Below are 13,502 nucleotides of genomic sequence, written 5' to 3' on the forward strand. Positions count from 1 at the left end.
AAAAATCCTGAGGACTTGTTTCCATTGTGGTCCTATGTATTCAATTCATTAAAATAGCACCAAGATACAATATCATCAACACGTATAAAACACTATGTATACAGAATATGTAGAGTAGAAAAAGTGGGGTAAAAGGGGGGGGGGGGGTGTAGGCACTAGGCAGCGAAAGTCATCACCTTTCTATGGGAGAAGTGGGATTTACCTCCCCCTTTGGCCTCCTGAAAGATGGATTTTCAGGCCTGTTTTGAAGGAAGCCCGTGATCCGCATTCCGAGATGGGTTGAAAAATCACAGAACCATTGTAACTGTTCCCCAAAACAGAAATGTCTCTCATGGCGATGACGATGACCTCATCCACATGGGACACGCCATCATGACCTTCTACTCGGCCCTCATTGATCTGCTAGGACGCTGCGCTCCAGAGATGCATGTGAGAGTTTCCTTTTGTTCAATGCCACTCCCCAGTCAATACCCCTTGATGACTCTATTGAATCTTATTCATAGTTCACCAGCAAATTGGCCGTCATGGGTGATTACTGAGACTTCCCGGGGGATGATGGTGATGGAGGAGGGGATTGACTCTTCATTACTAAACCTTTCACATCAGACAGCCTCTTTGGTACATTTACACAGTGGAATCCTTAGTGTTCAGTTAACTCTGAGAAGGTACAAATGCAACCAAATGGACATTGCAGAATGTGCACTCTCATGCTGCGTTCACATAGTGGTGACAAAGGTTACAAAATGACCAAGCATGACGAGCTATATTGCTGCTGAATCACTATTGACACTGCGTAAATGAAGAGGGCAGGGTTAAATACCATAGGGACCTGGTTAACAGCAAGAATGAGGTTTTCTTTCATTTACGGAACGGAGCAGGAATTGTGGGGGAGCGGGAAGGGGAGTGATAATGGTGAAACAAAAACATGTTTTCTTTATGCTTATGTGTCATTGGAGCGCTGAAAAAAAGTTGAAGCCAACTCAACAATCTTTTGGTAGCATGTCACGCAGCGACAAGTGTCAGGCATCATTTTGTAGCTTCATATCGCTGGCTCCCATCGAAAATGGAGCCTCTTGCTTTGTCACTGCTAGTGTGAACGCAGCATCAGAGTTACAAATTGATAAATTAACACTATATTTTACTCTGTACTCTGCCAAAGTGGTGAGTCCAGCTGAGATGGTGGCTGATCCTGAGAGATCTGACTGTGAGTCAGTTAAGGTGGTTTGGGCATCTAGTATGGATGCCTCCTGGGCGTCTCCCTATAGAGGTCTTCGGGGCACGTCATGCTGGGAGGAGGCCATGGGGCAGCAAGGACCAGATGGGGGTATTATATCTCCACTCTGGTCTTCGAACAGTTTAAGTCAGGGGTCTTCAACGTTTTCAGGCTGAGGACCCCCTAGCTGAGAGAGAGATGAAGCAGGGACCCCCTCTATATTGTATAAAATTGTGTTTCAGATTAATTTTTTTTTTTAACTTGGTCTGCTCTTTTTTCCCTCTACACCAAACCTCTTTGCCAAAAATAGCCAATCTACAAGCTCACAACGCATCGCGTGAGCTTGTAGATCTGCTATTTTTGGCTTAAGTTCTCCTCAGAATAGGGACGCTAGGGTTCAAGTGATTAATGTAAAACATAAAAATCATATCACACAAAGATTTGGTGGCCCCCCTCTAGTAACTCTAAGGACCCCCTAGGGGTCACGGACCCCCTGTTGAAGACCCCTGGTTTAAGTAGCTAATGTGGCCCGGGAAAGATAAGTCTGGGATTCACTGCTGGAACTGTTACCCCCGCAACCCGCGTCCGGATAAGTGGAAGAAGATGGATATATATATATATTTAAAATAAAATAAAGTCTCCTCACATCTGTATGCAAATTACATCCTGCACATACATTCATTGTACATTCATTTAAACTCTGACTGGGGAGGGAGTCTGGGAGATAGGTGGGTTATTGCTCTGAGTCTAATGATCTAATGATCATTACAATGTCCTGATGTGAAAGGAAATATTTCAAAAGAAGAAGAAAAAAATTGTTATATTTATGGGCAATCAAAATCTGCTGGAAATATTTTATTTTTATGTGGTGTCATAAATGTTGAAATGGCACACTGACTAATACAAAAATTAAAACATGGCACTTCATTTCAAAAAGGTTGCCGACCCCCTATATCTATATATCTATATCTATATCTATATATAACAACAATATGGTACAACATTGTAAAGCAATATCAGACATTGCCAGTTGTACTACTGTACGCTATATTATCTTAGATGATGTCATATATTCTATTTCCTATTGTATTTTTATACTATTGTGATATAATTTAACAATGTTCAATTTGTAATGCCGAATATATGCTCTGTTGTATAACAATGTGGCGTACCAAAAATAGCAGATGTATAAGCTCAATAGCTTGTAGTTTTGCTATTTTCTGCACTACACCGTCACACAAGTATAAATCAGGCTTAATGTTCTCCAGCTGATCCATGCAGGGAAGGGTGAAGCCATCCGCATCCGAGCTATCCTCAGGTCTCTCATCTCCATCCAGGACCTGGAGGGGATCATCAGCCTCCCTTTCCAAATCCCTGCTTTGGCCAAAGGTAATAACACTCTCTAGTCCATTTGTGTCTGCACTAAAGCCTTATTTATTTTTCGTCATATGAACTTCCGTTGAAAATCGGTTATTTCTGGCGAGCGAAGCAGTGAATGAAATATAAACTAGAAAAAGTGCTCCTCGGAGCACAGGTCTCCGCCAGGTCAGGTACGTTATTCTGGCCTCCTGGTGGCGCTATAATAGGCCAAGGTGAAAAGGGTGCCAACCGTGCCATTTATTCTTAGGCCTTTCACAGAAATCAGACACTGCATTCATGATTTGAGGCATTTTGTTCCAAAAATGTGTTTTGCTAAATTAGACCTGCTGGTGACGCTATAACAGGCCAATGTGAAAAGGGTGGCATTTCTTCCTCGGCCTAGTGGGAATGTGCGTGTGAAATTTCACGGAAATCGCAAAATGCGTGCATACTTTGAGGCTTTTTTTGGAGCTGGGACCAATCCTGCAAACTTTGGAAGCCAACCTTAGGCAATGAAGATGGAATATGGGAAATCGGACAGATCCGTGTTGATCACTTGACTGTAGAGATACTGTGTACCGATTTGCATGATGTTTGGATAAAATCTGTAGGAGTAATATAAAAAAAAAGGTTTTTCACAAATCGGCCTCCTGGTGCCGCTATAAAAGGCTCATGTGAAAACAAACAAATTTGGGGCAGAGGTTCTGAATTGGTATCCAGGGAGTGTGTGTGCACAGTTTCGGAGCGACCGGGTCAACGGTGCCGGAGATTAGCTGGTAACACACGGACAGGACACACGGACACACAGACACACGGACAGACAGGGGGTAAAACATACTCCCTAGCCATGCCTTTCGGCCTGGCGGAGACAATTAGGCTTTACTTGTAGGGCTGCAACTAACAATTACAATTACAGTTTAGGCATTTAGCAGACGTTCTTAATCCAGAGCGATTTACAGTAAGCAAGGACAACACAAGGTAATACATCAAATGCATAGAAATAGTAAGATAAATCATAGAAACCAAGAACATATCATCAGTCTTACAGTAGAATATCCCAAAAAATCAATAATCTGTACAAACTATACACACTATAGGATGCCAGGTTAACAATGACCTGGCATCTGTCTACATAAATTGGCCTTTGCATAAGCCTGCAGGGCCGTAGGGGCTAGGGCAAATGCTGCAGCAAATGCTAAAGGCTAAGGTGGAGTCTGAAGAGGGGAGTCTTCAGATTACGACGGAAGATGAGTCTGCATTTCTAATTGCAATTGGGGGTTCATTCCAAAGTTTGGGAGCCAGAACGATTTCTTTCATACTCAAACTAATCTTTTGATTGGTTTTTGGATTATTCACTTAATCTATGAGATTGATTTAGATAAAATGAGGGTAAAATAAGGTAAAAAGTATAAAATTAGGGTTAAGTTATCTGAACCCAAATAGATAGAACAGATGTAACTTGGTGTGTTACTTGTTTAAATTTTTTTTGAGATAACTGATCCAGAACGTTTTGCAGTTGGTGGGAACACAGTAACAACTGAAGAAATTATTTTTGACACAATCAAAAAACTACCGGTAGTCTTGTTTATTTTTTGGTTCCCACCAGACGGCACGGTGCTGGAGCCGGACCCAGCTACAGTGTTCTGCCCAGACCACAAGGCTGCCATGGTTCTTTTCCTTGACCGGGTCTACGGTGTCCAGGACCAGGGCTTTCTTCTCCACCTGCTAGAAGTGGGTTTCCTGCCCGACCTGCAGGCGGCCGCCTCGCTCGACACTGTGAGGGACAGATTCATTTTCACTGCCGCCATCGCCTATACTGGACACCTTCGCCTTAACACCACTGGGCTGATCGACTGTGACTTAGCGTTGATCCATGCCACCTGTGACTATCACCTGCTACATTACACACAATCCACACTCCTTGCCTTCAGCTGCGACTGGGCTTTGACTTGTCACATCATTAACTGTGTTTACCCATTGATTATCACCACCGGAGAGATTACAGTAGCTACACTGTTGAAAAGAGATTTGCTATACCTGTTACATGCCGCTGAGATCCTCATAATGATTGAAGTGTTTTTTTATAACCCGCTGCACTGGAAAGACACAGTTAGACATGACATGCTTGATCAACTGTTAAATCTTGAGGGACACAGGACCTGTGTGTTTACTCATGGCTTAATCAGTGTTGCATGTTCCGGTATCACTCAAACAATACTGATTCAATTAAATTGTTGTCTTGTTTGAATCGATGTTTGTAACTGACGTGCTGCATTCTAAACTCCTGGCCACTAAGAGGCAGTGTTGTGTGTATCAAACCTCTGATGGATAACCTGTTGTAACCTCTTCCTCTCATATATATATATATTTTAAAAGCAATAACAATTAGATTGGTCACTTCTTTCTCTTTCTTTTTTGTTCCTAGCTTCCCCTCACCCAATCTTAATTCTGTTAGGTACTGTATATTTGGTTCCTCTCCATAACTGGGCTCTATAACCTCTTCTCTTCCTTTGCAGACTGACCTGGGCTCCACTGACATGGCCCTGGCCCTCAACAGGTACCTGTGTACAGCCGTGTTGCCCCTGCTCACCAAGTGCTCAGCTCTGTTCTGTGCTTCCGAGGGCCAGTCCGCATTGATCGACAATCTCATCCAGGCCATCTACCGCCTGTCCAGGGCTGTCAGTCTGACCAAGGCTCAGAGAGACTCCATTGAGGACTGCTTACTTGCAGTCTGCAGGTAGGCCGGCGCTCTGGGGTTGAATGTGTTGAATGGGGTCACAGGGTTTCATGCCTGTGGTTGTACAAAATACTAAAACATTTGTGCAGCCTGTTTGCAGGAATGTCAATATTTCAGCAACTGTCTTACATATTGCATATACAATAGTATAAAATATTATACGTGTAAATATATTTGTGTGTTTTTTTCTTTTTTCCCCCCTTATGCATTCCTTTTCCCATTATATTAAAAGTATTTATTTGCTTCAGTTATCAAATCATGATTGGTAAACCCTTAATAGACACCTTTGAAAGCAGTAAAACAATATTAGAATTCAGTGACGGCCATACAGTGGCCTCATGTATATTTATGGTTTAAAGGGAAACAGAGTGAATCTTGTACGTTGCAACAGACAAGCAGAGTATTCTCACTCTAATTTCACTGCTTTACACCTGAGCCCCATAATATCGAAGGTGTCTGGTTGTGAATTATATGTGGGAATGACTTTTATTTATTCACAAAATCTTGTACTTGGGGTCCGGGTAGCACCCCAAGTACAACCACGGAGGGTTCAATTCCTCCGTGGTGCCTCCGGCTCGGCCGTGTGATCCAATGAATACAATTGGCCGTGTTTGTGGGTGGGAAGCCGCCAATGGATTGTGTTTATTTGTCACTGCACTAGTGGAGATAAAGTGATCTTCTCTCCCGGTAAAAAAAAGAAGTGACTGACGTGTGGTTGCCTACACTCTCAACAGGCCAATAGTGGGGGTTAGCAGCCAGGGACCATGTTGTGGCATTCATTATTCAAGAGGAATTAAGGACGACCAGAGAAGAGTACGACCTAGAGAATTGATGGAATGACTGAATTGGGGAGAGAGAAAAAATCCCCCGAAAATCTTGTCTTGAGAGGGACATTTAAAATTGGAAAAGGCATTACCAGAAAAAAATGAAATCACCTCTGGCACCTTAATCTTATCTGTCACACTCTGTCTCATAAGCTGTGATGTTATCAATCACAACATTGTTTCTTGTGTGTGCGTTTGTGTGCACATTTGTGTGGGTGGGTGTGTGCGCGCACGTTTGTGTCCTCAGTAAACTCCAGCCATCTATGATGCAGCCACTCCTCAGGCGCCTTGTCTTCGATGTCCCCCGACTCACAGACAACACCGAGATGCCCCTCAAGGTGTGCCCAGGACCACAATAGCAACTCTACGCTGACTCAATTGATTTTTTGATGGTTGCATATATGCATGTACATACACATTCAATACTCTGATCCATTTGACATTGACCGCTGTTACAACTTTTGTGCACCAGCTGCTGACCGACCACTATGAGCAGAGCAACAAATACTACTCTCTGATTGGAGGGTGGGGGAATCTCGGCTCTGCCTCGGAGGAGGAGCTCCACCTGTCCAGGAGATTATTCTGGGGAACGTTGAAGGCGTTGGCAAAGCAGGTAAAGCTAGACACCGTCGTCAAATCTCAATGCCCACGGTCCTTAACCCATTTAGACCTGAGGCCGATTCTAAAAACACCTTCTAAATCCTGACCTAAGTTTTTGAAAATCTTTTTTAATTAAAAGAAATACAAAATAATTATGTTGCTATATATATATATATATATATATATATATATATATATATATATATATATATATATACACACACACACAATGGGTAAATTAAGTATTGAACGCATCAACTTTTTTCCCAGTAAATATATTTCCAATGACGCTATTCACATGATTTTTTTTACCAGACATAAAAGAAAACATTACAAAAGTAAAGTGCTATTCCACTTTATACCACATACAAATAATTGTATGTGGTATAAAGTGGAATAGCACAGGAAAAAAGTATTGAACACACCACGAAAAAGCAGTATACTTAGGCAAGGAAACGCAATGCACCATCTAATTTCCGTAAGTAATTACTATTTCTACCTCCTATCTTTGCAAAAAAAACATTAGCTGGGTTAGTGTAAATTGATGGGCTATAAAAAGGTAGTTTTGTTACCAAGCAGTCACACAAGAAACATCTCATGATGGATAAAAGCAAAGAGGTCTCTCAAGATATTCGCAACAGGATTGTTGCCCAGCATCAGAATGGAGCTGGGTACAGACGTATTTCAAAACATCTTAATATTCCAGTAAACACCGTTGGGGCCAATGGCACCGTTGGGACCATTGGAAGAAGCATCACTTCACCATCAACATGCCGTGCACAGGAACTGTGCACTGTGAAGTGTACTCAAAGAGTCAAGGACCACTCTGAACGGGCTCCAGAAATGATGAGGATGAGACGTGGCTGGACCTTCAAGCAGGACAACGATCCAAAGCACACAGCAAAGGAGACTGTCAACTGGTTTCAGAGAAAGAAAGTCAAGGTGTTAGAATGGCCCAGTCAATCACCTGACTTAAATCCGATTGAACTTTGAGGAAATAACTAAAGAAAAGGGTTCACCAGAAGGGCACTAAAGAATCTCTGAGATTTAAAGACAATCTGTGCGGAGGAATGAGCCAAAATCCACACCTGAGCAGTGTGGGTGATTAGTTACAGTACAAGAAGTGTCTTGAAGCAGTCATTACAAACAAAGGCTTCTCCACTAAATATTAAATTAATTTCAGTTAGCGTGTTCAATACTTTTTTCCGGTGTTATGGCACTTAATTACACATAATTATTATTTATGGACTTGTCTGTTGTGATTTCTTTTCATGTGTGGATTATTTGAGTTAATGTCTGGTAGAAATAGGCCTATCCTATGAATTGCATCTTTGGAAATATATGTACTGAGAAAAAAGCTGACACGTTCAATACTTATTTTCCCCCATTGCTATATACATCCATATGGATGTATATAGCAACAGCTAATGTTACACAAAGGTGTTCCGGATTGAAAGGTATAACAACGTACAGTATACAGGTAGGTGTAGGTGTTCCAGGTCTAAATGGGTTAAACGCTTTTTTCCAAAATATACCGTAGTATATTGTGTCATGAGTGCATCCACACTGAACGCAAGTATTACTAGGCAATAAAGTGACAGCATTTTTATTTGGAACAATGTTGTTTTTTCACCGCAAATAAAGGCATCAATCTGTATGAATGGAAGTTCACATAGAATGCAACCCCAGTCTTGACTTCAATGTATTTCTATGGTATAGACGCACTGGTGCACTCCGCTTTCCAGCGTTTACCATCACGCTTCAGCGCTGGTCATTTGATCTGATCCTCCTGATTGTATAAGACAACCCGTTAATTTACACCTCAACGTTGAATCATTACTACAACCACGGGAAGTCCATATTTACATTGCTTCAGCTAAGCTATTGGTGCTAATAACGCAGATGATAGGACGTTTGAGCCGTGAGCACCTCAATGGTGGATAGGTTCGAACAGTGCGGGCATCACACTGTGTGTGAGAGCTATAGACATGATATTCAAAGCGCTCCTCTGCTCATAAGGAAGGCTCTCCAGTTCTTTAGAAAAATGTCATGAGGAGGAGAACATAGCCTGATTCATCAAAAATGTCCTTTTTTAGGGTCAGGAAAAAGAAGAAAAAAGTGTTTTGTAATGTGAAGAGTCGAGTGACATGTTGATTGAAACATTTCCCCTCGTTTTATTTTATTTTTTATTTGGTTTTATGTTTGATCTTGTTTTTGTCGGAACCATGCTGAGGTTTTATTATTATTTTTAGGTTTGCTTGTTTCTTGGGTATAAAAGATTAAATCATTTTGAGAGAAACAACAGCCAGGTCACAGAGAAAATGGGTTGCACATCTACAAAGGAGTAGACTTTAATTTAGTTTATTTTAGGTTTAACTTTTTAATTTCCACACTGTTAAGGTACAAGATTTTCACTGCCTGCCATGTTGCTATCTGCATGTGACAATAAGCACCTTGAACATAGTAGTGGCAGCCAGTGGAGTTTGGTGGATTCTAACGTTGACCGGGCCAGAACCGGTTGGACGGCTAAACTGGTTTTTAATGGCCACTCATTAACAATTCGGCCGAATGCAAATGAGCCCCATTTGAAAACAAAGGCGACTTTCTGTGGTCGGCTACAACAGAATAGGGTGAGGGGCTGCTAATGTTGATTTTTAGGTTTTTTTGGCGGATCTTGCCCCTACACAGGGACAAGCTGGGTTTACAGACCGGGCCATGGCCTCGTTGGCCCCAATGACGATACGCGCCTGGTGGCAGCGAGGTGATGGATGTTTGATGCATACTTTTATATCGTCACTGTCAGGCAGAAACCTTGTATCTCCATATTTCATGTTTTATGTTGTTTTGTTTTCATAACTGAATGCCCTACTATATACGTCATCGTATGATGAGGCGATCTACAAGCTCATAAAGCGTCAAATGGTGATGAGTTGTGTGTTTTGATTTTGAAAATCATTGAAAATGTTCACATCATCGTAATGACATGCTCAAAGTGGTTAACTCTGTATGTGGATTTTATAATTATTTAAGTCATGAAAAGTTTAACAACTTTTCCTGAAAAGTTACAGTTTTGGACATGGTTTCCTTCTAACAGCGACAACATGGAGCTACGTGGAAGAAACAGTGCCCCCCGAGACGTCAACACCGAGTTTTTTCCCAGATCCTTACCGTACGAAACTTAACATCCCACTATTGCTTTCAAGCCTACTGACGAGAAAAGGACAGATGCAATCGATGCAATTGAATCTCCTCATGTGTTCAGGGGAGGTCTGTACCCCCTCTAGTAATCAGCATATCGCTGAGTGGTGCTTATCTGACTCATCCACAAGTCCACAACATGAAAACATTAAAGATAGAAGGTTCAAGAGGTTGTTGCAGCCTCACGCGTGGCTCACATCAAACAGCCCTCAGAAGTTCAGGCTGTAGTCAACGTCGTACAGTACCGCACGTTTTCCATATGGATGATTACACAATACAGTTTGAAGAGGGTGTAAGTTATGCACTGTGTGTGTGTGTGTGTGTGTGTGTGTGTGTGTGTGTGTGTGTGTGTGTGTGTGTGTGTGTGTGTGTGTGTGTGTGTGTGTGTGTGTGTGTGTGTGTGTGTGTGTGTGTGTGTGTGGCATGCAGAGTAGAAAATTATTTTTAAGTTGCTCTATATTCCAATAGTAATCATTGCTATAGAGTGTTTGTTCAGCGACACAGGTCTCTCCAGCTCTTTAGAAAATAAACTGCCCAAGTTCAGAAACGTAACTTTGGTCGAGCATTCGTGGATATATATCTAATATGCTTCTGTCAGTAATCGCTTTTGTTTTGAGCAACACAGGTGTGTTACTGGCACCTGAGCATCTGGGCATGGGTCCTGCAACTTTGTTGAGTATGCTCAAGTCAGCAACACTACCCCCATGGCGAATTTTTGGGGAGCGCTACCCACACGTTTAGCTGTGTTGCTCATTCCACGAATGCCCGATCATTACAAGCTATACCTTAATCAACAATAAAAAAATATATAAAATACAATACTAATTGGTATTATAAAAGGAGAGAAATAATCGACCGAAGCTAAGTTTCTGAACTTTTTGTGGGCAGTTTTACATATTCAGATCAGGTACCAAACCAAAAAAAAAATATCAGGCTCCATTTATGTTTCAGGTCCAATTTCTTTTATTTATTTCATCACTTTCAATTTCACGTATGAGTTTTCTCCCCTGATTGCATAAAATTGTTATCCCAACCTGATAATCTTATTATTAACAAAAACAAAAACATACAGCCCCTTTAATGCTCTGGAATAGGTGTTTGTACAAATCAGAATCTCAATTTTGACCATTTCTCAACATCCCTTCTCATATATCCTTCTCTGTTCCTTCCTCTCCTTCCATTATACCTCTTTCAAATTTCCTGTCTGTCTCCCTCTCTCCTTACATAGCCCTATGAACCAGAGCTATTCAGGCTGTCTCTCCAGTGCCTGACTGTGGTGGCCAGTGCCCTGCCTCCCGACCACATTGACCAAAGCTGTGTCAAGGAGAAGAAAGGCTCTGTGGACACAGATGACCAGTTTGACCCCCAGCCTGTAGACACCTCCAGGTACTGTATGGCCAAATAATGTCATGATTTGAAAAATGTCAAGAACTGCAGTTTTGTGAGTGAAAGTGCAGAGAGGGTTCTCACCTTCTGTTCAAGAAGAAAAACTGAAGAATGACTGAACATCTTTTTTTGTATATACACATTGCTTCTCTGTATTGCCATGTTATGCCATAATAGTATTGTGTAAGGAACATTCTACATGGGCACAAGCAATGCAAGATAGCATTTATGTGAGATTAAAGTGTTTACCTTGTTCAGAAAATGAATGGAAAACAATTGTAATCATGTTCAGTAGAGTGGTGGATCTCAAACATTTTAATGTCAAGGACCCCCAAATTGATATGTATTTGGCCATGGTGGACCCCCATTTGAAAAGATGTTGTCCCAGGGACAACATCATTTGTCAAGATGTATCTATATTATCTGAAGAAGAAAAAATAGATCTACGAGCTCAGAACGCATCACATTGCGACGCATTGAGACTGCAGATTGGCTGCAGAAATAGCCAAAAGTAAAATAGGGATTAAGTGTTTAAACGGTTCCTCATTTTGTTGGGGACCCCCTGGAACGGCCTCAAGAATCATAAGAAGGAAGAAAATAAGAAGGAAGAGCTGCACACTCTAGTACCAGATGCAATTGAAAACTGTGTTTGTTATAGTGACTCTTCCTCCTTATCACAGTAGACAGTATTTACCTGACTGTGCCCCTATTGTGGCATTATTAACCCCTCATGTGGGTTAAACTGGAAATTGAGCTAAACCATTTTCTCTCCTTGAACCAGTGTGACAGTGCCGGAGAGACTGGAGTCAGTGGTGAATAAGTATGCCGAGCATACCCATGAGAAGTGGTCACTGGACAAGGTAATATCATGACGCTCATCCATCACATTTGAAGGGGTCTGTTAGGGCCTGACAGAGTGATGTATGGTATCGTGGTCAGAACTCTGCTCACTTACGAATACACTTCCTGGATAATGAATGTCTGTTTGGCTGCGCACAGACGTTTTGTCTGTGTCGTGTTTCGTCCTGGGAACTAACTGGAGGAGATTAGCCTATTGTATACATGTTATCTAACGTATGGGCTTGTGTGTGTGTGTGTGTGTGTGTGTGTGTGTGTGTGTGTGTGTGTGTGTGTGTGTGTGTGTGTGTGTGTGTGTGTGTGTGTGTCTGCTTGTTGTCTCTGTCAGTTTGCCAATGGCTGGGTCCACGGGGAGCAGCTGTGTGAGAACAGTAAGGTTCACCCGCTCCTCAAGCCATACAGGGCGGTGGCTGAGAAGGTACTGAGAAGAACTGTGTCTGCTTTAGCAATCAAATAGCAGAAGAAATCCACCTAAGCTAAGCCCCATATGCTGTACTTTTCATGTGCCGAATTGGGAAAATAGCCGATACTTGATACGTGATACTTGCAGATCTGCTATTTTTTTAAATGTTGAAATGTTTTGAAATTCTGCTTTCTGAAAACTTGAGAATTTTTGCCTATAATGACATGGCCAAAATAGGGACGGTTTAAAATGGTTAAAATGCCTCTTTCTTCAGTCCTTGAATAATTTCCCCAGTGACAAACTATGAAGTAAGTAAGTTTTAAAATGCCTCTGAACATTTCATTTGAATAATTTCCATTTTGGGAACGCATTAGTAAAAAACCTGTGTGAAATGCATTCATGTACAATTCAAATCTAAGAAAAGCTTCCAGTGCTTGAACGATTCAACTTCCTTTGCTTTGCATATATAGTAGTGCTTTCATGGTCTCCTATCCACGTCTGTATCACACGCACTGCAAGTTAAAAAAATATTCATTTATTCAAAACAGCTATTTTTTTACTCTACTCTACTGTAAGCATTATCTGCCACACATCCTCCTTTGGTGGTATACTCTTGTTAAATGTTTTGTCATAGTGCCTACGCACCATATACACTACTAAAATCATGAATGTTATTGAATACTGGTTCAAATTAACTGAAATGTCCAGGATAAAGAAGCTTGCCGCTGGGCCATTAAGGAGACGTTAAGGAGCATGCTGGCCTTTGGATGGACCATTGAGAGGACCAAAGCAGGCGAGGTGTTTGACCTGCATACCTGTTCACGCAGGATCTCTCAGGCTGGACAAGTATGTTTGCAGCCCTACCCTACAGATTCCTACACATGCAACCATCTCATGCAATAAACCAACAACACATTTTTTCAA

General features: G+C 41.7%; 1 protein-coding gene across 1 annotated transcript in view; it reads left to right on the forward strand.

Annotated features, from left to right (window-relative positions):
* Positions 1-13,502, forward strand: part of LOC308100590 (ryanodine receptor 2-like) — a gene marked incomplete at its 3' end in the record, with an annotated part of 113,856 nt that overhangs the window by 44,868 nt on the left and 55,486 nt on the right. The window contains exons 47-56 of the mRNA XM_080449658.1: positions 294-429; positions 2,482-2,602; positions 4,179-4,348; positions 5,089-5,309; positions 6,381-6,471; positions 6,606-6,746; positions 11,160-11,317; positions 12,099-12,177; positions 12,504-12,593; positions 13,287-13,424. Coding sequence (XP_080305784.1) covers positions 294-429; positions 2,482-2,602; positions 4,179-4,348; positions 5,089-5,309; positions 6,381-6,471; positions 6,606-6,746; positions 11,160-11,317; positions 12,099-12,177; positions 12,504-12,593; positions 13,287-13,424 — 1,345 coding nt within the window. The remainder of the gene's footprint in view (positions 1-293; positions 430-2,481; positions 2,603-4,178; positions 4,349-5,088; positions 5,310-6,380; positions 6,472-6,605; positions 6,747-11,159; positions 11,318-12,098; positions 12,178-12,503; positions 12,594-13,286; positions 13,425-13,502) is intronic.

The sequence above is a fragment of the Gymnoscopelus braueri genome, assembly GCF_963280865.1.
Source record: "Gymnoscopelus braueri genome assembly, chromosome: 14".
In the NCBI taxonomy this organism is placed as follows: domain Eukaryota; kingdom Metazoa; phylum Chordata; class Actinopteri; order Myctophiformes; family Myctophidae; genus Gymnoscopelus; species Gymnoscopelus braueri.